The following is a 27,351-nucleotide window of genomic DNA, read 5'->3' as shown; positions in this document are numbered from 1 at the left end:
CATCTCCCCTATACCTTCCATCCTTCACCTTAAATTTATGTCCCCTTGTAACACTCTGTTGTACCCGGGGAAAAAGTTTCTGACTGTCTACTCTATCTATTCCTCTGATCATCTTATAAACCTCTATCAAGTCCTTCGCCGTTCCAATGAGAAAAGGTCTAGCACTCTCAACCTATCCTCGTACTACCTATTCTCCATTCCAGGCAACATCCTGGTAAATCTTCTCTGCACCCTCTCCAAAGCTTCCACATCTTTCCTAAAGTGAGGCGACCAGAACTGCACACAATACTCCAAATGTGGCCTAACCAAAGTTCTGTACAGTTGCAACATCACTTCACGACTCTTGAATTCAATCCCTCTGCTAATGAACGCTAATACATCATAGGCCTCCTTACAAGCTCTATCCACCTGAGTGGCAACCTCACAACTCAAGTCAAACTGCTATCAAGAAGCAGGATTAAAAAGATAGTGAGTCTTGTTCGTGAAGCAGACAAAATGCTGGCCTGTTATTCAATATGCACAATGTGGGTGGGAGCTCAGGCTATATATTGTAAAAGTTTTTGAAGACTTAAAGGAGGCCGTAATCGTGTGTAAAAACACAAATTGCTGGAAAAGCTGAGAAGGTCTGGCAGTGTCTGCGGAGAGAAATCCGTTAACGTTCAGGTTGAGTGATCTTGAGCTAAAGGGAACAGATCTTCACTGTAAACTCACCATAGCGGTTAGTTCTGGGGTTTAAAGTTGACTGGTTGGGAAAGGAAAAAGGAAGCAGACCATTGGGAGCAGAGAATATTTTTGGACTTATTCTGAGAGAATGAAGTATGCAGTTGAGGAACAGTGTAAAATATAACCATGGCAGGTAATTTTCAGTCATTCTAAAAATTAAATGAGAACTTTATTTTCTTTGTTAGAGAATTGGGTTGCCTACAAAACGTGTTGGGAGTCTGTTACTTTAAGTATGTTAGTTTCTGTAAAAGTTTTAAAACGTGAGATCTTATTGTGTGATCTTTCCAGCCAGTCTCTGGAAATTCAAATAATTTATTGGTCTCTGTGGAGATTGTGACACACCAAATAAAAATAAAAATTTGCAGGAAATAATAAGCTGGTCTTGCAGTATCTGTTCTGAGAGAAACTGAGAAGGTGGGTAGAATTTTAATTCAGTTGCAGAGGCAGGCGGACCTGTAATATCCCACTGCTGGCTGGTATGTCTGACTCTGGGCCATTTTCCTTGAGGCAGGAACAGAGGGGATGACATTGACGACTTCTAAAATCTTATTTAAGCTGTTGTTTGATAAAGGCTATTGCATTTTATTTGTGCTTTAACTTATTACTTTTTGAGTAGATGTCTTTGTTGTTCCCACACTTTTCAAACTTATTGCTGAACACTACTTACAGTCTTGCTGAATAAAATCACAACTATGTGCTGATACTGCAAAGTCCGCAGCACTTTGATGTTTGTTTGAAATGCAGATACAGAGGAACCTCGATTATTTAAAGGACACGGGCGGGGAGCATTTCGTTTGATTAAACGAATTCCGGATAACATAGTTTAGCCAAGCATCGGGACCTTGCAGTCTTGCCGGATATTCGAGGTTTCTCTGCATGTACTTTCCATGGAATAGGTTAAATAATAAAACTTGGAATTCAGTTTTCAAAAATGTGGCCAGTAACACTGTTAATTCATAGTGAGGCTAATAGTGCTAACTGTTATTTAGGTGCAAATGCTACAGCAACTTTAGGATAGTGTAAATATGAAATTCAACATAGAAATCCAAGTGTTCGTCTGAAATGTTCCATTACCTTGCAAAACTGGCTTCTTACTATCTGCTTCACCACTGAAATATGTTGAACATGTATGTATTGTATTTGCATGGTAATTGCCAATTAATTTCACCCTATGTTATCAGTTTGACTGCACTTCTAATGACAGTGGAAGCTGGTACAATTGCAACATTTAAAAGGCATCCGGATGGGTATATGAGTAGGAATGGTTCAGAGAGATATGGGCCAAGTGCTGGCAAATTGGACTAGATTATTTTGGGATATCTTGTCAGCATGGACAACTTGAACCAAAGGGTCTGTTTCCATGGACTCTCTGATTCCAAGACATGATATGATGATTATTTGCTAGCGAACCTCTACAATACTGAAATAAAATACTACAATTGTGCAAACTCATTCCTTGAGGTTTGAATTATTATTTGAACTATTAGTATGCAAGTTTTTTTCATTTTCCTTTGTAATAATCTTTTTCTCCTTCTCTTTATCCAGCCTTTTCGTTTTCTTATTTTGTCTTTAAGTACAGGTACTGACATTGAATTTGTCCACTGTAACTGGCAGTACATTCTCTGTACCCTGTACTGTTCATTTCACAATCTGATTTATTAAAGCTAGACAGTTACCTGTCTGGTTCAGTAATATCCTAGGGTCATGTTTACTGTTACGGTGATGTTGTCAGCTTGTACCTTTGGCAATGTCCAACACAAAAGTTTGAAAAATGTAAGCATGCAAGGGCAAGCCTATGTAGAGGCCAGCACACATTGTTTGATATCCTGCTATGGAAATGATGGATCATTGCTTATTTACCTGCCACTGCTCCATGTAATGTGCAGTCTTGTGACTAAATGTATCTGGATTGAAATATAAAGTCTGTAGATAATGGCAATGGTAAAGACAGCAGCTATGAACTCTGGATTTACAGCTTTGAAGATTGGCAGATCACACTAATTCTTCAATTTCTTTTACATTGTAAGTTTAAAATAAATTATCAGTTTTAAATTTTTTGTCCATCTTAATTTCTCAAAAAATGAGAAACGTTGTGAACTATTAAGAGGAAGGTTTCTGGGTGTTTTTGATTTTAAGGCTATACTAAACTGACCTCTGTACATTTTAAATTGCCAATAACCTCAAAGATTTATTTGAAGCATTGCTAGACATAATATTTAAACCCCAGATCAGATGGGTTTGAGTTTAATGGGAAGACAAACTAAAACATTTCCACTTTAGATCAACCTTTCGATTTGAGAGAAGCAGGACTAGGATTGATTGACAGGTCTGCATTTGGGACTTGAATAATTTGGTTAAACTTTTTTGTGTGCATGTGTTCCTCCACATAAAATTGTTTCTGCTTTTAACTTGTGCTGAGTGGTGAATTTCAGGAAGCCTGGCATATGAAATGAGGCAGGAAAGGCTAGATCCATGAAGTACCTACCTTTACGGTGCTCTCTGTGGTTTGAGAATGTTTCCTCTTATCCCAGCAAGCTAACTATAAACTATAAGCTCTAGTGTAGACACTGGCAGTCTATTGGAGCCTAATCGCCAGCCTGTTATGTACTTGTAGAAGAAAATCTATTGCACTGTAGAAAAGCCTGATTTTATCAAGTTGAGCTACAATCACATCCAGCCAACACACACTCATTGACTAAGGTCAAATCTTTATTAAACAAAAAGCTATCTAATTTATTATGTAACATTTAAATATTTCAAATTTTGTGCTTGTCTCCAACACAAAAGAAATGTTTTGACAGTTCAGAGAAGATTCTCTAGATTAATTCCTGGAATGAAAGATTTGTTTTATGAAGAGAGATTGAGCAGTTTAGATTTTTACTTGCTGGAGTTTAGAAGAATGAGAGGGGATTTAAGTGAGGCATTTAAGATGCTAAAGATGATTGTTTCCCCTTCTGATGCAATCTAAAATGAGACGTTTTAGGCAATAGATTGGCAGATTTAAAACAGAAGAAGAATTCCTTCTCTCAAAGGTTCACGAAACTGTGGGATTCACGACCTCAGAGCCTGGTGGACACAGAGGCACTGAATCAGTTTGAGGAAAGAGACAGACTTTTTACTAGTGTAATGGGTTGAAGGTTATGTGGAGCGGGTAGGAAAGTAGAATTGAGGCTAAGGTGAGATCAGCCATGATCATATTAAATGATAGAGCAGCCTTGAGGGGCTGAATTCCCCATTTGTGCTCCTAGTTCACATGTTCTTTGAGGATATGACAAAACACATTAAAGTAAGAGCAGTGGATGTGGTGTACATGGATTTTAGCAAGTCATTTGATAAGGTTCCCCATGGTAAGCTCATTGAGAAAGTAAAGGGGCATGGGATACAGGGATATTTGGCTCTCTGGATACAGAATTGGCTGGTCTGTAGCAGACAGAGGGTGGTAGCAGGTGGAAAGTATTCAGCCTGTAGCTTGGTGACCAGTGGTGGTCAGCAGGGATCTGTTCTGGGACTTCTGCTCTTTTTAATTTTTATAAATGACTTGGATGAGAAAGTGGAAGAGTGGGTTAGTAAGTTTGCCAATGACACGAAGGTTGGTGGAGCTGTGGATATGGTGGAGGGCTGTTGTAAGTTGCAATGGGACATTGACAGGATGCAGAACTGGGCAGATAAGTGGCAGATGGCGTTCGAACTGGAAAAGCATGAAATCATTCATCTTGGAAGGTCAAATTTGAATGCAGAACACAAGGTTAAAGGCAGGATTCTTGGCAGTGTGGAGGAACAGAGGGATCTTGGGGTTTATGTCCACAGACCCCTCAAAGTTGTCACCCAAGTTGATAGGGTTGTAAACAAGGCAAATGGTGTGTTGGCTTTCGTTAGCAGGGGAATTGAATTTAAGAGCAGCAAAGTTATGCTGCAGCTCTGTAGAGCCCTAGTTAGACCACACTTGGAATATTGTGTACAGTTCCTCATTATAGGAAGGAGGTGAAAGCTTTAGAGAGGGTGCAGAGGAGATTTACCAGCATGTTGCCTGGACTGGAGTGCATGTCTTATGAAGACAGGTTGAGGGAGCTGAGGCGTTTCTCGTTGGAGCGAAGGAGGGCGAGAGGCAACTTGATAGAAATATATAAGAATATAAGAGGCATAGATGGAGTGAATAGTCAGATTTTTTTTTCAAGGCAGAAATGTCTATCACAACGTGGCATAATTTTAAGGTGATTGGAGGAAAGTATAGGAGAGAGGTCAGAGATAGGTTCGGTTGCGCAGAGATTGGTGGGTGTGTGGAGTGCACTGCCAGCTGTGATAGTAGAGTCAGATACATTAGGGACATTTAAGTGACTCTTGGATAGGCACCTGAATGATAGTAAAATGAAAGGTTATGTAGGTTAGTTTGATCTTAGAGTAGGATAAAAAATCAGCACAACAACAAGGGCTGAAGGGTCTATACTGTTCTCTGTTCTATGTTTTGCATTTTCTGCTGATGCATTTATCACTGTTTACTAAGTTAATCCCAGTTTTGGGGCAGTTGCTCAATTTGCAAACATTGTTTTTTTTTAATATTTGTGTGACAAGCCACATGTTTAACTGAAGGCTAACAGTGAGACATAATTTGAACACTTCCTATTGACGCAAGTCATTCAGCTTAAAATGGGAATTTCTTGCTGAACAATTTTGAGCTATTTACAAATGGTGACTTCATGTCGTTTTAATTTTTGAAAAGTGCAAGTGAACTGAATAAAATCATGACTATTAAAAGGCATGTTGGTTTTTTATAAGCAGCTTAAAAAGAATAGACTGCGTTTGGCCAAATATCTTTTTAAACTTTGTTATTTGTTTTTCTTTATGCTTTAGTTCAAAAGAATGTTTGGCATGGATCTTTTCTCTCAAATTGCACATTAATGTGACAGTGAAAAGGGAAGCACAAATATACATCCTTTATTGTTTTATTCTATTCTTTTTTGGGACATGGGCACCACTCACCCTAATTTAGCCTTGAACACAATGGATAGCTAAACCGTTTCATAAGATAGTTAAAAGCCAGTCACATTGATATGGATTGGGAGTCATATGTAAGCATCCCGGTAGGAGTGGCAAATTTCCTTTCCTAAGAGCTAATGGTGATTTAGGTGGACTTTTATACCAATTGATAGTTTCAGGTTAACATTATTGAGACTAGCTTTATATTCCAGATTTATTTATTGAATTTAGATGCTGCCAGCTGCCTGTGTCTCCAGAATATTAGTTTGCACCCCTGAATTATTAGTCTACTGAAATTACCACAATGCCATTGCTTCCACTATCGTCTATATTTGAATTACATAAAGTGGAAAGAGAGAGTTTTCTTCTTGTTTAAATGTCAAGCTTGGAGCAATGGTAGTACAATAACAGTCTTTTAGTGTTTTTGGCAAGATTTGTCTTAAAATTCAAGTATAAATAATCTGGTCATTTATTTATTGTTGTTTGTGTGACTCACTATGCCGATTGGCTGTCACGTTTCCTACATTACAGTGGTGACTGTACTTCAAAATAACTTGTAACAATTTGCTAGAGGACATCATGAGGCCATGATAGGTGATCGATGTGTACAAGAGTTTTCTGATCTGATCAGGTCACGTTTCTTTATTTTTGAATCATCGTTTGAAGGACTGCGGTGATTGTAGCATATTAAAATTTCGAATGTCTAGCCATTGACTGAAAAAAATGTATTGACGATCTTCAGCTTCGAACACTAACTTAATTATTAGCAGCAATAAAGTGGAGGTATCGGTTAGACTCCAGATGTTTCTTTATAGATCAGATTGTATGATAACTGATCATGTAGCAGCATTATTTGAGTCAGGGAAATGGGTATCTTGTAGTTGTCAGTCATAAAGATTACAAAGATAACTATTGCCCTTCATTTCCTACATAAGGTTTTTGTTTGGAGCAAAACTAAATGACTCAAATTGTTCCTTGAAAAAAAAGGAAAACTACAAAGTAATGATTAGCCAAGAAAAATAGGAAACATTATCCTGCTTAAAAATTTCTATTACAATTTCTTGGATGTGCATGTCACAGGAAAGGCAACAGTGCAACCAGAGACTATAGTCATTGTAAGGGTGGTTACGACGTATTGAGAAATAAGATTCATGTTTTGTTTTGATGTGTGTTTGACTCACAAGAAAGTAATTTGTCCATTTTCATAATCAAGTGTTTTAAAATTTAAATCATTCTATATTTTCAGTGGCAGGACTCGGATTTGGAATAATGAGTGGAGCTTTCTCTGTGGTCAACATACTTGCAGGCTCGGTGGGACCAGGAACTGTGGGAATCTTCCGTGATTCTCAGTATTACTTCCTCACATCAGGTATTCCCTGCAAAAACAAAGCTTTAGTTTGCTATACAAATTTTTTTTATCAAATATTAGCTTTCTAACAAAATAAATAAGTTAATTAACTGATTGTTAGAAAGTTATTTTTAAAAGGTCTGGTTGAATGTTTTAGTAAAATATATTTGGTAATTTATTTTTTTTCACTTGAATGAGAGAGTCCTTGAAATATCATTCAATATAGTTGTAGACAGGGCTCTGATTTCATACTGCTGGTGCTGAAAATTGCAGCAGTGTTTAGTTGGGCTGATTTTACAAATGTAAACCACCAAAAGGAATCTCTTCTGCCTGTTGTATACTTTAGGCATTGACTAATCTGATTTGTGTTAGAAGAGTTTGTTCTGAGTGTGGTAGGTCTTTGCACACCCCTGTTATTATCTGTAATTGTTTCCAAATCAGTGGAGTGTCAGGTTACTTATTTGTTCTCTACATTTTTATCTTTGATATTGTGCACATGGCACGATAAGGCTGGATGTGATTATATTGCTGTTGCTAATATCTCCGGTCAGTAGACATGAAGACTTGACCTCTAACCATGATGATTCACATTTTATTTGTTTGGGCCTTTGTGGTTTGATTTGCATTAGCACTTTCAGGTTACAAACTCCTGACGGATTTTAAGTTAACTCTATGGTTATTTCTCCTGTGCAGTTACATCTGATCTGTTTAGGGTTATCAACTCATTAGGATTGCCCTAACATCTCCAGGGACCAGTGTTAATAAGGGGTGACATAAGGCATTAAAAATGTTTGTTTTTAGTGTCATTTAAACAGTTTTCTTGTACAAACATAGAAAAGGGAGCAAGAATCAGCCATTCGGCCCTTTGAGTCCGATCTGCCAATCAATATGGCAGTTTATCATCCAACTCAGTGGCCTGTTCCCACTTATCCACTTATCTTTTTGATTCATTTAGTTCTAAGAAAGATGTCTTGACTCCTTGCAAACATTAATTTTGTGTCCTCAATTCCGGGTGCACCACTCTCTGGGAGAAGAAATTTCTCTTCCCCTCAACCATAAATGTCCTTCCCTGTATTCCTTGACTGTGACCTTTAGTTCTGGACTCTCTACTCATCAGGAATGTCTTTCCTGCATTTATCTTATCCAGTCCTGTTAGAGTTTCTATGAGAACCTCCTTCAGTCTTCTAAATTTCAGTGAATAAAGTCCTAATCGATTTAGCCCCTCTCATGTGTGAGTCCCAGGATTCATCTTTGGTAAATTTTCTTTCCTTCCATTGAATATCTTCCCTCCAGTAAAGAGACTAAAACTACTCATACTCCAGGTGTGCCTGTTCCTGTACTCAAATCCTATTGCTATGAAGGCCAACATACCATTTGCCGCCTTTACTGCCTGTTGCACATACATACCTACTTTGACTAGTGCACAAGGACACCCTGGTCCCGTTGCACCTCCCCCTTTCCCAATCAATCACCATCTGATAATAATCTGTTTTTACTCCCAAAGTGGATACTCTCAGATTTATTGACATTATACTTCATTTGCCATACGTTTGCCCATTCATGCAATCTGTCTAAATTACACTGAAGTATTTCTTAGTCCTCCCTTCAGTTTACACTGTTATCCAGCTTTGTGTCATCTGCAAGCTTGGAGATGCAGGGGATCACTAATTTGCAGGATGTAATTTTAAAGATCTGACATATAATTGTTTCCTGTACGTACTTACAGCCATTTTACAGATCCTGCATTGTTCCAACATATGTACAAACTGAATCAAGCATGGAAACTTGTCGCAACCTGGGGGACTGCCTGTATTGCATTTAATTCCCTCATCTAAATCATTAATATATATTGCGAGTAGCTGAGGTCCAAGCACTGATCCCTGCAGTATTTCACAAATCACTACGTGCCATTTGGAAAATGATTTGTTTATTCCTTTTCTTTGTTTCTTGTCTGCTGACCAGCAGTCAGTATGCTTCCCAGAATCCCATCTATTTTTAATTTTATATGGTAAATTTTTGTTTCATCTGGACTATATAATGATGTCATTGATAGTCAAGAATCCTCTGTAAGGTAAGCAAAAAGTCTTCTTAGGTTTAAATTGAAGTGAGAAAGGAGTGATTTGTGAAACAGTAATGGAAGTGTGGGGGCAGGGCAGCTGCAGATAAAGAATCAAGTGATGAAACATCTGAGTTGGCAACCCTAATTCTATCCATTTACCTTTCCTTTTTCACAATACAATTCCATTTCATGCCTGTAGTTTGACGGTGACTTATTCGTAATGGAACATTACTAAATGGACGTTCCTCAGCATCCTTGTTCATTTTATGGTAATTGAGTACTTAAATGTGTTCAAATGGTGGATGTTAACTGTGGATTCACTTATGGTACGCATATAAAGTTAACTGGAACTGAGTTTAAGTTTGAAGGTATGTGTTTGTGACACGTATTATGGTTGGGGGGTGATGTCCCAGTCTCTGAATGTAGATTCTAGCAAATGTAAATGAACTACATTGCGACTATTACTGATAATACTCAATTGGCTGTTGTATAATTCATAGCAAGTGTTGTCCAATTGCATAATCCCTTCCCACGTTAGATGTTATGCTCCAAGTATTGCAAGTCTGGGCTGGATGACCACTTGTTAAATAATCCCAAGTGTTCACATTTTGGACTGCTGTAATTCACTCTGACTTTAATATATGGTGGAGCATAACTAAGTGTCCCCAATGCTGTTGTGCCGCCTGTCAACAGTATGACATCTTTTCTCTATGTACTGAGGGCTGTCAGAATAGTTTTACACTACATTTTTGGCTAATACATAAAAAAGAGAGATGTTTACTGGGCATACTTATGTGCCGAAAATGCATATCCAACACCTTGCCAAGGGAATTATGGTGTGCAATACAGAAATAACACTTTATTTTCATTGATGTCATCAGTCACAACATATTTTAATTTGGCAGCCTTTTGTTAACAAGTTCATGATACCAAACAAGAAGTTATCACGCAATTAAAGATTTTGACATAAACATACAAAATAAAGATTCAACCTATTTCCGAGAAATATCCTTTTCTACAAACCCACATCAGGCAGGGAAAAGGAGAAATGGAGAATTCCAAATTGCAATCTCATTTCAACTATCTGCCATTATGAATTGGACAGAAGGGTCTGTTTTCATGCTGTACATCTCTATGACTCTATATCGGGTCAGAAGTGTACTGAATAACGTAGGAATTCTGTTGTGCAGTCAAAAATCTTTTAACATTGTCTTTAAAAGTTGTCCACGTCTTGTCATAATTAGATGTAGTATAATAATTTAAATATGTTCTTAATGAACTGATAGTGATTTTTTCCTTAAGTGGCAATTGAATTAACCAGCATTGTGAAAGTGCTCAGTTGCATTACAGTACAGCATACACTGGATAAAATGCTTTTCTGAAGATTTGTCAGATTTTAATGTGTCACATGGATCCTTTGTTGTAACAAACATTGATTAACAGCAGAAGGCATGTTTCAGCCTTTGAAAAGGTGTAGAAGATGCCATTTCATTTAACAATTTTTAAAGCTTTAATATATTTAGCTTTGTTTATATAGCTAGGATTAGAATCTCATTATGAGCATTTGACTAAGCTTCAAGCTCAAGTAATGGACTCAGCACAACAGAGGTTGCTGTCACAGCTGTCAAGGAGTTATAAGTTCATGGAATGCCTTGCCAGTAGCAGTGGTGGACTCTCCCTCTTTCTGGGCATTTAAGCAGGCATTGGATAGGTATATGGAGGATAGTGGGTTAGTATAGGTTAGGTGGGCTTGGATCGGCGCAACATCGAGGGCCAAAGGGCCTGTACTGCGCTGTATTCTTCTATGTTCTATGAGTATAAGCTTTGTTTTGTTTGACAGTTGTGTACGCTCCTAACACAGGAGAATGAAGAAATTTATAAAAGGATATTTGGTCATTTTTGACAGTTATTTTGGTTTTCCAAAGACTTTCTAATGTCACTGTAAAGGTCATGAATTCTCTTAATTCTAGATACTGGGTGAGTGGGCATGGGGTGGGTAGTTTGGGGGTGTGGAGGCAGTGGGTGATAGGGTGAGGAAATGAGTGGGTGGGCAGGAAACGAGAGGCAAAGTTGAATGTGCCTATTCCAGGTTCAGAACTGGTTCTGAAGATAATTCATATTGGACTCAAAATATTAACTGTTTACCTTTCCATAGATGCTGCCAAAACTGAGTTTCTCCAGTATCCTTAACACAGAACTAGACCAATGCCCTGATGAATAGAGGTTAGCCTTGCTGCCTGTTACCATCTCTGGCCTGCTGAAGCTGGCAGCCATGACTCTGGATTGCTCAACCACTCCTCCACGAAGGCTGCGTAGTTAGGCATTGCCAGGCAGGAGATGAGATCATCATGCCTGGAAATGGCCTGCCTCATGATTATGGCTTCAAAGGCAAAATTTGGACTTGAGTCCTTTCAGATTGTTTTGTTGGGGAAACAGCCATTCAGCATTCAATCTGTGAAGTTGTTCTGTAATTTTGTACTATTCTACAAGAGCACCTTGAATTTCTCGAAGTTTCCGGAGTACTTTTGTCAATATTTTGTAAGTCTGTATGTTTCCATTTTATGTTGTATTCTACCTGGGATTGGATTGGCTTTTAACTATCTATCTATCCAAATCCCAATATCTTTAGAATGATTGTGTACCCATGTGGAAAATGGGCAGAAACAATGGGGATACTTGTGAAATTTTCATTAACACCTGGTTAATATGATGCAAGAGTGCAAAGTACCTCCTAATGGCAGTGCACCAACTTGGGACGCACAAAATCAGGCAGTGTGGCTGCTTCTCAAGGAATTGCAGCAAGAACTTGAATGCAGAAGAGAATTTCATCAGGAGCAGAGAGAAGCAAAACATTGCTTTTGGCAGTGCAAATTTATAACCTACACATCTCACAGCAAACTCATTAAAGTGAACTTTACAAAATAAATGGCAGGCTGGAGCAAAAATTTGTTTCTGGTAATAGCACTAAATAGGCAGTGCTGAATTCACTATTGGTTATATAATGATACTGTATATTAAGTGAGGCTGATGAATGCTGTCCCTTTTATGGTATTACTGGGGACAAATTCTTTCCCAATCTCTTCCAGGAAGAAGATGATTCCTTTAAATATCACTGAGTGACTACCCCCTGAATTCTGATTGGTGGTTGGATTGGGTTGCAGCATAAACTGCTAGTGATCAGTCATCCTTGTATCAATGATACCATTGAATTCCTTTCTGCACTTGAACTGGCAGAAGCCTTATCTATACAACAGTACTTTTCGCTACTAGGATTTATATCAACCCAAATATCGAAACAAATGTTAAAATGCTGACAATGTGGCAGCACTTTGAGCTGCTTCATTCTCTGTTTACCACAGCCAGGGTTTTAGCGCATATAAGTTTTGCTTGGTTTTCTAGCTAGATGAGGAACTAATGACTTTTGCACAAATGGCATAGTTTAAGTGAAATTGTATATTTTTAAGGGTGTTACAACATAGAAATTTTCCCAGTTTTAAACTAAATTTCAATGGACAGGAATACTCAAGTAGTTAACATACTGACACTCGCAAGGAAATGTGGTCGTGTTTGTGGAGATCAGCCATCTTAGTTCCAGGACATCTCTACAGGAGTTCCTTGGAATAATATCCAAGGCTCAATCATCAGCTATTTATCAATGACTTTCCCTCAGCATAAAGTCCGAAATGGGGATGTTTGCTGATGAGTGCATAACGTACATCACCACTCGCACTCCTCAAATACTAGAAGAAAATCTGTGTCCAAATGCAGCATGAACATGTTAATATGTAAGTTCTTGAGCTGGCAAGTAACATTTGAGCCACACAAGTGGCAGACAATTACCACTTCCAAGAAGACAGAATCGTAATTATCATCCCATGACATTCCTTTCATTGATTCCTCTACTATCAGCATTCTGGGGTTACCATTGATAAGAAACTGAACCAGATTAACCAATATAAAATCTGTGGCTACAAGAGCTGGTTACAGACTAGGAAATCTGCAGTGAGTAACTAATCTCATGACTTTGCAAATCCTGTCCACCATCTATAAGGAACAAGTCAAGAATGTGATGGAATACTTCCCACTTGCCTGGATAAGTGGAGCTCCAGCAACACTCCAGAGGCTTGATGCCAGCCAGGACAAAAGAGCCCACTTGATTGGACCACATTCATCTGCAGTATGCTTAGTAGCAAGGCATGATCAAGGCTCCCTAGAAAGGACTTTCCACACCCACAGAACTGGTGTATGGGAGAAGGATTCACATTTTTGGACCATTGGAATCTCTTTTGGGGTAGAAGTGACCTGTACAAGAAGGACGGTGTGGGATATAGGTAAATTAATGTTTCTTCTGCAATTCTGCAATTATAATTTCTGATACAAGGTGAATGAACTCACACCAGTGTGTAATTGTTTTAGCCATGAGCTGAGTCAACAAGAATGGAAACATGTGGAGGAAATATATAATTGTTTTTGTATTAGCTAAAAACTGTATGTCAGCATGAAACGTGATTGCAAAACAATGGTAGCTATTATGGGCAAATAGATAAGATGTTGTGAGGGGATGCGGTCAAGCTAGAAAGCCTGTACAAAAAGTAGGTCTCCCACTTTTACAGAGACACAGGAACAAACCCTAATTAAAGAGGTCATAAAGATTAGAGTGGTCTCGGGAGAAGCCCAGATGGAAAGAGTAGATACTGATGAAGAAAGAATATGCCTAACAATGACCTGTTTGACCAGTGGGATGAGGTCAAACGGCCTTGTGAGGCCTGAAATTTTGTCACAGACAAGGCCGGATAAGATAAGAGATAACAGGAGCGGTGGGACGAGTCTTAGGGAAATGGAGGATGTAAACAGGGGGAAAAACAATGAAATAAGAAAAAAAAATAGGAACCAAATTATATAAATATCAAGAGTTTGTTGAATTTGGTGTGTTTTGTCCTCTGCCTTGCTTGGCACTGGACATCGCACCCACTTGCAAGTGTAAAAATAAAGGACACTACTGATTCAGATTTTGTCTCGGACTGCAATTATTGAAGTGTGTGAGCTTTGTTTCTCACAACAGTTTGCACCTAAATTGGAAGGGGACTAATATACTGGCAGGGAAATTTGCTAGAGCTGCTCGGGAGGATTTAAACTAGTAAGGTGGGGAGGATGGGACCCAGGGAGATAGTAAGGAAAGAGATCAATCTGAGACTGGTACAGTTGAGAACAGAAGCGAGTCAAACAGTCAGGGCAGGCAGGGACAAGGTAGGACTAATAAATTAAACTGCATTTATTTCAATGCAAGGGGAAGGCAGATGAACTCAGGGCATGGTGAGGAACATGGGACTGGGATATCATAGCAATTACAGAAACATGCCTCAGGGATGGGCAGGACTGGCAGCTTAATGTTCCAGAATATAAATGCTACAGGAAGGATAGAAAGGGAGGCAAGAGAGGAGGGGGAGTGCGTTTTTGATAAGGGATTGCATTACAGCTGTGCTGAGGGAGGGTATTCCTGGAAATACATCCAGTGAAGTTATTTACATGGAACTGAGAAATAAGAAATTGATGATTGTATGTTTCCATTTTATGTTGCATTCTACCTGAGGATTGTATTATAGACCCCGTAATAGTCAGAAAGTAATTGGTAAACAAACTTGTAAGGAGATCTCAGCTGTCTGTAAGACTAATACGGTGGTTATGGTAGGGAATTTTAGCTTTCCAAACATAGCCTGGGACTGCCATAGTGTTAAGGGTTTAGATGGAGAGGAATTTGTTAAGTGTGTACAAGAAAATTTTCTGATTCAGTATGTGGATATACCTACTAGAGAAGGTGCAAAACTTGACCTACTCTTGGGAAATAAGGCAGGGCACGTGACTGAGGTGTCAGTGGAGGAGCACTTTGGGGCCAGTGACCATAATTCTATTAGATTAGATTACATTACATTACATTACAGCGTGGAAACAGCCCCTTCGGCCCAACAAGTCCACACCGACCCGCCGAAGCGCAACCCACCCATGCACATATATTCCCCTTACCTAACACTACGGGCAATTTAGCATGGCCAATTCACCTGACCTGCACATCTTTGGACTGTGGGAGGAAACCGGAGCACCCGGAGGAAACCCATGCAGACACAGGGATAACGTGCAAACTCCACACAGTCAGTCGCCTGAGGCGGGAATTGAACCCGGGTCGCAGGCGCTGTGAGGCAGCAGTGCCACCCATATTAGATTTAAAATAGTGATGGGAAAGGATAGACCAGATCTAAAAGTTGAAGTTCGAAATTGGAGAAAGGCCATTTTTGACAGTATTAGGCAAGAACTTTCGAAAGCTGATTGGGGGCAGATGTTTGCAGGTAAAGGGGCGGCTGGAAAATGGGAAGCCTTCAGAACTGAAATAATGAGAATGCAGAGACAATATAGGATGAAAGGAAAGGCTGGTAGGTATAGGGAATGCTGGATGACTAAAGAAATTGAGGGTTGAGTTAAGAAAAAGAAGGAAGCATAGGTCAGGTTTAGACAAGATAGATCGAATGAATCCTTAGAGTATTAATCTACTTAAGAGGGAAATTGGGAGGGCAAAAAGCAGACATGAGATAGATTCTCCTTAACTCTATTTGCCAAAGCTAACGGGTTGTTACAAATACATTAAGGATAAATGGGTAATTAGGGAGAAAATAGGGATCAGCAAGGCAGCCTTTGTGGGAAGCCGTAGAGATGGGGGAGATACTAAACGAGTATTTTGCATCAGTGTTCACTGTGGAAAAAGATCTGGAAGATATAGACTGTAGGGAAATAATGGTGACATCTTGCAAAAAATGTCCATATTACAGAGGAGGAAGTGCTGGATGTCTTGAAACACATAAAAGTGGATAAATCCCCAGGACCTGATCTGATGTACCCTGGAACTCTCTGGGAAGCTAGGGAAGTGATTGCTGGGCCCCTTGCTGAGATATTTGTATCATCGATAGTCATAGGAATATTGCATGGAGTTATGGTGAGGTGGCAGAAGACTAGAGGTTGGCTAATGTCATGCCACTGTTTAATAGGGGTAGTAAGGACAAGCTAGGGAGCTGTACACCAGTGAGCCTGACCTCTGTGGTGGGCAAATTGATGAAGGGAATCCTGAGGGACAGGATTTTCATGTATTTGGAAAGGCAATGACTGATTAGAGATAGTCAGCATGGCTTTGTGCATGGGAAATAATGTCTCACAAACTTGCTTGAGATTTTTGAAAAGTAACAAAGAATTGATGAGGGCAGAGTGGTGGATGTGATCTTTATGGACTTTAGTAAAGCATTCAACAAGATTCTCCATGGGAGACTGCTTAGCAAAGTTAGATCTCATAGAATACAGGGTGAACTTGCTATTTGGATACAGAACTGGCTCAAAGGTAGAAGACAGAGGGTGGTGATGGAGGGTTGTTTTTCAGACTGGAGGCCTGTGACCAGTGGAGTGCTACAAGGTGCTGGGTCCACTACTCTGTCATTTATATAAATGATTTGGATGCGAGCGTAAGAGGTATAGTTTGTGCAGGTCAGGTGAATTGGCCATGCTAAATTGCCCATAGTGTTAGGTAAGGGGTAAATGTAGGGGTAGGGGTATGGGTGGGTTGAGCTTCGGCGGGGCGGTGTGGACTTGTTGGGCCGAAAGGCCTGTTTCAACACTGTAAGTAATCTAATCTAATTACAACGGGACCTTGATCAGAGGGCCAATGGGCTGAGAAGTGGCAGATGGAGTTTAATTCAGATAAATGTGAGGTGCTGCATTTTGGGAAAGCAAATCTTAGCAGGATTTATACACTTAATGGTAAGGAGTGTTGCTGGACAAAGAGCTCTTGGAATGCAGGTTCATAGCTCCTTGAAAGCAGAGTCGCAGGTAGATAGGATAGTGAAGAAAGTGTTTGGTATGCTTTCCTTTATTGGTCAGAGTATTGAGTACAGGAGTTGGGAGGTCATGTTGCAGCTGTACAGGTCATTAGTTAGGCCACTGTTGGAATATTGCGTGCAATTCTGACCTTCTTCCTATTGGAAAGATGTTGTGAAACTTGAAAGGGTTCAGAAAATATTTACAAGGATGTTGCCAAAGTTGGAGGATTTGAGCTGTAGGGAGAGGCTGAATGTACTGGGGCTGTTTTCCCTGGAGCGTCGGAGGCTGAGGGGTGACTTTATAGAGGTTTACAAAATCATGAGGGGCATGGGTAGGATAAATAGACAAAGTGTCTACCCTAAGATGGGGTAGTCCAGAACTCGAGGACATAGGTTTAGGGTGAGAGGGGAAAGAGATAAGAGACCTAAGGGTCAACTTTTTCACGCAGAAGGTGGTATGTGTTTGGAATGAGCTGCCAGAGGAGGTGGTGGAGGCTGGTACAATTGCAACATTTAAGAGGTAATAGAATGGGTATATGAATAGGAAGGGTTTGGAGGGATATGGGCCGGTTGCTGGCAGGTGGAACTAGATTGGGTTGTGATATCTGGTCGGCATGGACGAGTTGGACTGAAGGGTCTATTTCTGTGCTGCACATCTCTGTGACTCTATGATAGTTGCTTTTGGCTTTCATGTTGATCTAGGGTAAATTACTGCACCTCTTGGTTCCACATCCTTTTGATGTCTTGAGCATGCAGAATGGTCACAACAGCAGTCCCACATTGCAAATACTATTTAAAGTAAGTCTTTTGTATGGAGCTAATAAGCACTGTTTAAGCAGTCATATAATGCTTGAAAGTTTGATATAAGATTATAGAAACAATAGAGTACTATTGACACGAACTGTCTCTATTTTGAACCTGTGTTCACACTGTCCAAATCAGAATTCTGACAAAAGGCCACCTGAAATATTAATCGTATCCTGTCCTCTTCTGACCTGTTGAGTGTTTCCAGCAATTGTATTTCTTTTTATCTACTTGTATTTAAGACAGAGGAGCAGAAATTAGGCCATTCAGCCCATCAAGTCTGCTCTGCTATTCAATCTTGACTGGTTTCTCAACCCCATTTTCCTGCTTTCTCCCTGTAGCCTTGGATCCCATGGCAATCAAAAATTTAATATACTCAATGACCTGGCCTCCACATTCATGATCTGGATGAAGGAAGTGAGGGCATGTTGGCTAAGTTTTCAGATGATACAAAGATAAGTGGAAGGGCAATTCGTATTGAGGAGGCAGGAAGGCTGCGGAAAGATTTAGACAGGTTAGGAGAATGGGCAGAGAAGTGGCAGATGGAATACAATGTGTGAGGTAGGAAGAATAGAGGCATGGACTATTTTCTAAATGTGGAGAAAATTCAGAAATCTGAAGTGCAAAGGGAATTGGGAGTCTTTGTCCAGATTTCTCTTAAGGTAAACTTACAGTTTATGTCTGTGACAATGAATTCTACAGATTCACCACCCTCTGGCTAAAGAAGTTTCTCCTTATCTCCATTCTAAATGGTCTTCCTTTTACCTTAAGGCTGTGCCCTTGCCTCCTCGTTTCTCCTAGGCGAAAGTGAGGACTGCAGATGCTGGAGATCAGTCAAGAGTGTGGTGCTGGAAAAGCACAGCAGGTCAGGCAGCATCTGAGGAGCAGGAGAGTCTGGCAAAAGCCCTTCCTTTTTGCCTGAAATGTTGACTCTTCTCCTTGGATGCTGCCTGACCTGCTGTGCTTTACCAGCACCACACTCTCGACGACTCATTTCTCCTGTCAAGGGAAACATCTTCCCAACATCCTCTCTGTCAGGCCGTTCAGTATTCTGTAAGTTTCAATCAGATCTCACTCATCTTTCCCAACTCCAAGTATAAACACCCCTTTAGTATGTTTCTTTTTCTTCGGGATGAATTTTTCCTGGGCCTCCCAGATTACTCCCAAGTCCCTTTTCACTTTAGATTTATGCACTTTAACCCCATTTAGAAAATAGTCTATGCCTGTATTCTTATCAACGTGCATGACCTCACACTTTCCCACGTAATTCATCTGCTACTTCTTTGCCCACTCTTCTAAGCTGTCTAAATCTTTCTGTAGCCTCCCTGCCTCTTCAATACTACCTGCCCCTTCACCTATCTTTGTATCATCTGCAAACCTAGTCAGAATGCCCTCAGTTCCTTCATCCAGATCATTAATGTATAAAGTGAAAAGTTATGGTCACAACACTGACCTTTGTGGAACACCACTAGTACCAGTTTCCATCCTGAGAAAGACCCTTTATCCCCACTCTCTGCCTTCTGTCAGACAGCCAATCTTTGATCCACTCTAGTACCTTGCCTCTAACACCATGGAGCGTCATCATACTCAGCAGTGTCCTGTGCAGTACCTTATTAAAGGCCTACTGAACGTCCAGATAGATGACATCCATTGGATCTTCTTGGTCTAACCTGTTTGTTACTTCCTCAAAGAACTCTAACAGCTATGTCAGGCATGACCACCCCTTGATGTAACCATGCTGACTATGCCCTATTGTACCATGCACTTCCCAAGTACTCAGAAATCTCATCCTTCACAATGGGCTCCACAATCTTACCAATGACTGAGGTCAGGCTAAGCTAATCAGCCTATAATTTCCCGTCTTTTGCCTTATTCCCTTCTTAAACAGGGGTGGGAGGATGTTACATTGGTGATTTTTCCAGTCTCCTGGAACCCTCCTGGACTTCAGTGATATGTTAAAGATCACTATTAAAGCCACAACTATGTCTTCAGTTATCTCCTTCAGAACTCTAGGCTGTCGTCCATCTGATCCAGGTGACTTATCCACTCTCAGACCTTTCCATTTTTCTAACACTTTCTCCTTGGTGATGGCCTTCGTAATTCAGATAAATGCGAGGTGCTGCATTTTGGGAAAACAAATCTTAGCAGGACTTATTCACTCAATGGTAAGGTCCTAGGGAGTGTTGCTGAACAAAGAGACCTTGGAGTGCGGATTCATAACTCCTTGAAAGTGCAGGCGCAGGTAGATAGGATAGTGAAGAAGGCGTTTGGTATGTTTTCTTTTATTGGTTAGAGTATTGATTACAGGAGATGGGAGGTCATGTGGCTGTACAGGACTTTGGTTAGGCCACTGTTAGAATATTGCGTGCAATTCTGATCTCTTTCCTATTGGAAAGATGTGAAATTTGAAAGGGTTCAGAAAAGATTTACAAGAATGTTGCCAGTGTTGGAGGATTTGAGCTATAGGGAGAGGCAGAACAGGCTCGGGCTGTTGTCCCTGGAGCGTCGGAGGCTGAGGGGTGACCATATAGAAGTTTACAAATTATGAGGGGCATGGATAGGATAAATAGACAAAGTCTTTTCCCTGGGGTCGGGGAGTCCAGAACTAGAGGGCATAGGTTTAGGATAAGAGGGAAAACATATAAAAGAGACCTAAGGGGCAACATTTTCACACAGTGGATGGTACGTGTATGGAATGAGCCGCCAGAGGAAGTGGTGGAGGCTGGTACAACTGCAACATTTAAGAGGCATTTGGATGGGTGTATGAATAGGAAGGGTTTGGAATGATATGGGCCGGATGCTGGCAGGTGGGACTAGATTGGGTTGGCATATCTGGTCGGCATGGGCGAGTTGGACCGAAAGGTCTGTTTCCATACTGTACATCTCTATGACTCTATGACCCACAATCACTACACTGTAGATGAAGGGCAGCAGATACATGAATCTGCAAATTCCCCTCCAATCAGCTCATCATTCTGACTTTGAAACATATCACCATTGCTTCAGTGTTGCTGGTTCAGAATCCTGGAACTCCATCTTAAGGGCATTGTGGTAGCTGTACCAAATGGACCACAGCTGGCCAAGAAGGTGCCTCATCACCACCACCTCTGGGATAACTAGGGATGGGCAATACATGTGACACACACGGTTCATGAATGATTTTTAAAAAATCAACTGTACCAAATAGAGGAATGTTAGTTCAGCTGACCAGTTTGTTTTTAATGTAGTGTATTCTAATGCTTGACTAGGGCCCCTCCCATTCCCCTCCATAAAATCCCAAACTGTCCCTGCCAATCACCCAGACTTATCCTGCTTGAGGATCTATTGTTGTGTTCCTCATTGTTCTGCCTGTAGTCACAGCAGCATCCACTACTAAGCTGTGGCTGGGAATATTTCAGTTTGTTATCCGTCCATCTATAGTCATTTAAATATTATTAGGCATGAGATAGTAAGAGTTATGAGATAAAAAGCGAAGTTAGTCTGGATAAGCAAGGGCAACTGCATGAATTTAAAAGGTTAGTGATTACTTATAGGGAAAACCATTGCTGTCCTTAACAGACTTTATAAGTGTAAATACTTGAAACATGATTTAAGTGTTTACAAAGGATGTAAGGCAGGAAAAAAAAGAGGCTGGCAAAATAAATTTACAAAGCAAAAATCTTGCATCTAAGAAGGGTACAGGCTTTGATAAATACCTTGTTTGATGGTTTGTATGTGGTTGCATGTAGCGTGTGCAATCATGCTACATCTGTAAGGATAGCAATGCAGTTGCTATCAGTGCTTTATACTATCTGCATACAGACAATTGGTTGAGGGTGGCTACAACAAAGTTGCCAAGGTAAGCCTAACCAGCAGTGCTGTTTGCTAGGTGTATGATCCAATTCTGCATGTCAATGTTGCCTGTCAATGTTTAATGTTGTGCTATTCTTGCACCCTTTTTTCATCATACCAATTACTCAAGCTGCCTGTGCCATCTTTGCACACTTAAATCTGTAAAGAACATAAGGTCATTATATTATCTTGGTTCACAAAGTGTATCCAAATGGTTCTTCAGATTCAGTTAAATGTAGTTAAGAGAAGACTCAACATTGTAAATGTACTTAAATATGAACATTTATTAAGTAAATAGAGATGAGAGAGAAAGGGAAGAAACAATAATCCTCTCGCCCTTCTGCCCATCGAGGATTCATCAATCACTGGCTGGTCTGGAGTCTTAGGTTTGTTCCTGGCACCATTCGCGATCCCGGTCTGAAGGGAAGTCCAATGATTCAAAATGAAACACACATTCTTAAAAACAAGTTGCTTGTGCCATCTTTGGCACATACAGGAATGTGAGTCACCCATCACAGGACTTACTCAAGGTCATGCAGCTGTCAATTATAATCAACAAGTCTAATCCATCTTATGCATGTACTTGAACACATGATGCATGGATGGCCATCTAGATCAACTACTGATAGGTGTTGGCTGTCATATCTGCTTTTGGAAATACAACTGTGTGGTCACCCTACTGTTAGCATTCATTTTGAAATAATACTGTGGATTGTGCTGAACTGGGCAGCATCGCGTTTTTGACATATAAGCAAGGAGCATATTGTCTGATATGGCAGTAATCCTTATGTCAAGCCTGGAAAGAAATGAAAGCAGAGGTTGACAATGGAAATGATTTTAATTACCACTGAAATGATCATCCTTATTGTGAATGCTAATTACGGATGTTACAAGTTTACTCATTGTGAATTTGCAGAATCACTTTGGTGCATTCATAGCTAAGTACATGTGCCTTCAAATAAGATTGATCCCAAAATAGTAAATTCAGGTAATGCTGCTCCAGTGCTGTCTAATTTTCCTGGCATGCCTTTTTTTGCTTCAAGACATCCTATTCAGTGATGCTTCTTATAATTGAGACTTTCCAACTCAGGCAACATCTTAATGAATTCCCTCTGCACCTTTTTCCATGCATTCACATCCTTCTGAATGTGTGCAATTCTAGTCATCAAACTGTGTTCCATTTGCAGACTAACCAATGCTCTAAAGTTTCAACAAGACTTTCCTGCTCCTGTATTCTACACCATATCTTTCCTGTGTCTCTCCCATCACCTGATATCTGTCCCTCTCCCCTTCCCACCCCCATTCCCTAGTCTCCTCCCCTCTCTCTCCCTTCTCACATGCTCATTTCTTTCTGTCTCTTGCCCTTACACCCATCTGTATCTCCCACTGCACATACACCCACCCACTGGCACCTATTCAAAGGTGGTAATAACCTGTACCTTCCTTGATGTAAATCAATCTGGGCCTTAAAGCATAATTCACAACAGCACTCCCTGTACTGTTCCAGTTTACCCAAAATTAAATGGACTGTTCCAAAACGTTAAAATCATTTGTTATAACCCTGAAGTTTGTAATTTAAGGGCAATAGAGATTTGTCTGCAGCATTTTGCTGTGTTCTGGAATGTATTGCTTGAAAACATGGAAGCAGATAAAAAGTAAGTCTTGAAAAGGGAATTGAATATGTCTTCGGAAAAAATCTAGGCAGAGCTTTGGAGAAAGGACAGAGGAGTGGAACAAATTGAATGGCTTACAAAGACATCATGGGTTAGCAGTCTTTTCCTCCTAAGATAGAAAGTTTAGTGCCTTTGAAGAATTATGATATCTGGACAAGATACAGGCAGACTTGTCCAAAATATCGTGCTTGTCATTGATCTGGCTTTCTCAAAAAGGTTGTGCATACACACCGCCTATTTCACAAACAACTCCTCTTAAATAAGTGAAACCTCTATAGTCAATGAGACTATATCTCAGTCTTGAACCTCACATAATCATTACCAATCAGCAATTTTCAAATCTAGCAAATGGAGACTGCTCGTTACTTAGATACAAGAATTTCATCTGAAATATTACAGGTCTAGATAATACAGAATGCATCAAGAAGCATATAGACTTATGACAAATAGAATATGTAGCTATACCCATCATCAAAGTTATAGTCTTATGTTTAAATAAATTACATTCCTCTTTCGTCACAAGTTTTGACTCAAAGTGATACTCAAATTTGTCAGTGGTATATGATTGCTCAGCTTTGTTTGCATTGAATCTTGCACGTGACTGCATGGGAATGCTTTTCCACAGTGAAACCTGCCATAAGCTAATGACGCTGCAGCTGCCAGTCACTAGTAGAAGAATTTCCTGGCCAAATCAGGAGATGCTCTATGTCATGATCCAAACGTTCCTGCCCAGTTCTATTGCTATTAAACTAAGACTAATTTAGAGCACAAAAGTGATATGGGTGTTTTTCAATTTAAATTTCACTGTAAATATATCACATCATATTGGTTTCACTTTATTTATGTGTGCACCATCCTTATTTATTGAGACTATCTTAGTCAGACTGCTAAATATACTGACATGCATTGATGGTTACAGGGAAGTTGTCCTTCACTGTGGAAAAAACACTGTTGTGGGTTGGTTTCACTCTTTATTGAATGTTCTTGAATGAACACTCTGAGTGTTGTGTTGTGTACATCATTCCAAGGGACATGGCTGAATGTGCTCAGCTGGCCCCCCTTTCTGTGCATTGTAAAGGACATTGTCTTTCCGAGATCATTCTTGGTGGGATAATTGAAATAAGTAGGCGAACTGTAAAACTTCTTCCAGCCAGCAACCTGAGATTGGCATGCATTTAGACAGTATTGGCATTAGACTTAAAGCCCTCATTTTCTTACCAGCTGAACTGCCCCACCACATCCAGGACCAGGGCCCTTTCCACCTCTGACCTCTGTGACCCTGACCCACCCTCTTTCCCTGACCCACCCTCTTTCCACTGCCTGTGCTCTCAACTGTACCATTGACTCACTGTTTTTGATCCTGAGCCTGCCATTCTTTTACTTCTCTCTTTTTGCATTGTAGAATTAAACCAGGAAAACCGCTAATCTCGGACGTACCACTCGTACAGATGTGATCTGAGTGGGATTTTTGTGCCCATTTGAAGTTAGGACTTTATTAAAGACAATGTCTATGTTAGTGAGTAATCATAACATGCAAATGCTTTGAATACAAATCTACTGCAGGCCAGCGTGAGGCTCAATGTGCCATAGATTGTCTGCTGACTTTACCTCTGCATCTCAACCTGCTGTCAGCAAACCAACATTCTGTATCCCACTTAATCCCATCACCCTGAACACCACGTTTCCCACTCTTGCTGGCACCGTAACATCTGCCTCAGCAATTTGTGTTCTTTTTTTTTCTCAGTCAATGCCACCATGCAGCAGTCTCTCCAACCTAGAGGAGTTTTCAGGCCAACCATGATGCATTTTAATATGTGTGCTGTTTCGGAATCTCAATGGCTACAGCACAGAAGGAAGTCATTTGGCCTATCATGTTTGTGCTGGAAATTTACCCACTTGCCTTTTCCCCATACCCTACCTACTTCTCAAATTCACGATAATCCAGTTCCTTTTTGAAAGCCTCATTTGACACTAGATTTCCGTTTATGATAAAGTCTAACATACTATTAGCCGTCCTAATAGCTCGCTGCAAGTGTATGTTAGCCTTTAGAGACAATTCAAAGGACACCCATGACCCTTTAGACATTTCCAACCTCACAATTTAAGAAACATTTTGCACCTACCATGGTGCATAGCCTCATGTTTTTAAACGAATGATGCTGCATGCTTTACTAACTGCTTTCTCAACCTGTCCTGCCATCTTCAGTGATTTCTGCATATACATTCCAGGTCCATTTGCTCCTGTAGCCACTTAAGAATTGACCCTTTTATATTGCCTTTCCACGTTCTTCCTACCAAAGTGAATTACTTCATACATCTCCACATAAAATTTTATATGCCACTTGTCCTCCCATTCCAGTTCTGTATTGTATCTTCCACGTGGTACATAATACCTGGAAGGATCAGATCATCTGATCTGATTGGATGTTGAAATTGTGCCAGTGCACCAAAGTATAGGTAATTAACTTATACCAGAATAACAGTACAAGTGATATAGGCACATCCATGGGAACAGTTGCAGGATCTTGGCCCTGCAGAATGGTGCTTGTTTCCATATCAAGATGGTTTGTAGTTTAGAAAATAATTTGCAGGCAACAAGTTTGCCATGGGTCTGCTGCCTTTAGCCTTCCAGTTGTTACAGATTTGTAGATTTGGCTGGTGCCCTTGAAGATGGGAAGGGGGTAGTTCTTAAGGGTGGGAGAATTCCTTAATTCCTATTCAGATTTACTTAAATAAAATTCTGAAAATTCATTTATATGCTAGGTGTCTGAAACCCTTCATTCTTACTGTAATTTTTAATTTCCTAAATCGCTTTAGCTATCAGATTTATCTTTTGTCTCTAAAGGATCTTTCTCTTTTTGATAGCGATAGATTGTCACAACTTGCAACACAAGTTGAAGCCACGTGGAACAGTCCATCTTCCAAAGCTCCACCAGCACTATTCCCCACCTTTTCATCCACTACATCGATGACTGTACCGGCGCCACTTTGTGCTTCCACAAGGAGGCTGAACAGTTCATCAACTTCACGAACACATTCCACTCAACCTTAAGTTCACCTGCACCATCTCGGACACCTCCCTCCCCTTCCTGGACCTCTCCATCTTCATCAACGGTGACCGAATTAAAATGGACATCTACTACACACCAACTGACTCCTCCAGCTACCTGGACTATGTCTCCTCCCACCCTGCCTCCTCTAAAAATGCTATCCCTATTCCCAATTCCTTCGCCCCTCTCGCATCTGCTCCCAGAGTGACTAATTCCACCACAGAACCCACCAGAAAGCCTCCTTCGCAATTTCCCCTCCCATGTAGTTGATGATGCCCTCCAGCACATCTAATCCACTTCCCGCAACTCCGGCCTCTAACCCCACGCCTCTAACCCCAACAAGGAGGATCTCTCTCTCCCCCCCCCCCCCCCCCCCCTCAAGCCCTTACCTTCCACCCCACCAACCTCTGTTTACATTGCATCCTCCACCCTTTCTGCCACCTACAAACAGACCCATCCAGGGGATATATTTCCCTCCCCACTCCTATCCACATTTCATAAAGACCATTCCATCCGCGACTCCCACGTTAGGTCAATGCGCCTCACCAATCCACCCTCCCTCTGGGCACCTTCCTCTGCTACGGCAAGCATTGCAAAACTTGCACCCATACCTCCCCCCTTACTCCTCTCCAAGGCCCCACAGAAGCCTTACACACCTGTCAGAGATTTACCTGTACGTCCACACACATTATCTGCTGTATCTGTTGCTCCTGATGTGGTCTCCTCTATGTTGGGGAGACAGGATGCCTACTTGCCGCACACTTCAGAGAACATCTCCAGGACACATGCGTGAAACAACCCCATCTTCCACCTTGGGACTCTCCAACCAAATGGGATCAATGTTGATTTCACCAGTTTCCTCATTTCCCCTCCCCTCCCCCCACCTTATCCCAGATACAACCTTCCAACTCGGCACCACCCTCTTGACCTGTCTTACCTGTCCATCTTCCTTTCCATCTATCTGCTCCACCTTCCCCTCCAACTTATCACCTTCAACCCCCTCCCCCTTCACCTATTGGACTCTTTGCTACCCTCT

General features: G+C 40.6%; 1 protein-coding gene across 2 annotated transcripts in view; it reads left to right on the top strand.

The window, feature by feature from the left end:
- LOC122548508 (gamma-secretase subunit Aph-1b-like) overlaps window positions 1-27,351 on the top strand; it is a 108,154-nt gene that overhangs the window by 56,449 nt on the left and 24,354 nt on the right. For both annotated transcript variants that reach the window (XM_043687262.1, XM_043687253.1), the window contains one exon: window positions 6,944-7,066. In XM_043687262.1, coding sequence (XP_043543197.1) covers window positions 6,944-7,066 — 123 coding nt within the window. The remainder of the gene's footprint in view (window positions 1-6,943; window positions 7,067-27,351) is intronic.

Source organism: Chiloscyllium plagiosum, chromosome 1 (genome assembly GCF_004010195.1).
Source record: "Chiloscyllium plagiosum isolate BGI_BamShark_2017 chromosome 1, ASM401019v2, whole genome shotgun sequence".
Lineage (NCBI taxonomy): Eukaryota > Metazoa > Chordata > Chondrichthyes > Orectolobiformes > Hemiscylliidae > Chiloscyllium > Chiloscyllium plagiosum.
The sequence above is the reverse complement of the archived record's forward strand: the minus strand, read 5'-3'. Positions and strand labels throughout refer to the sequence as shown.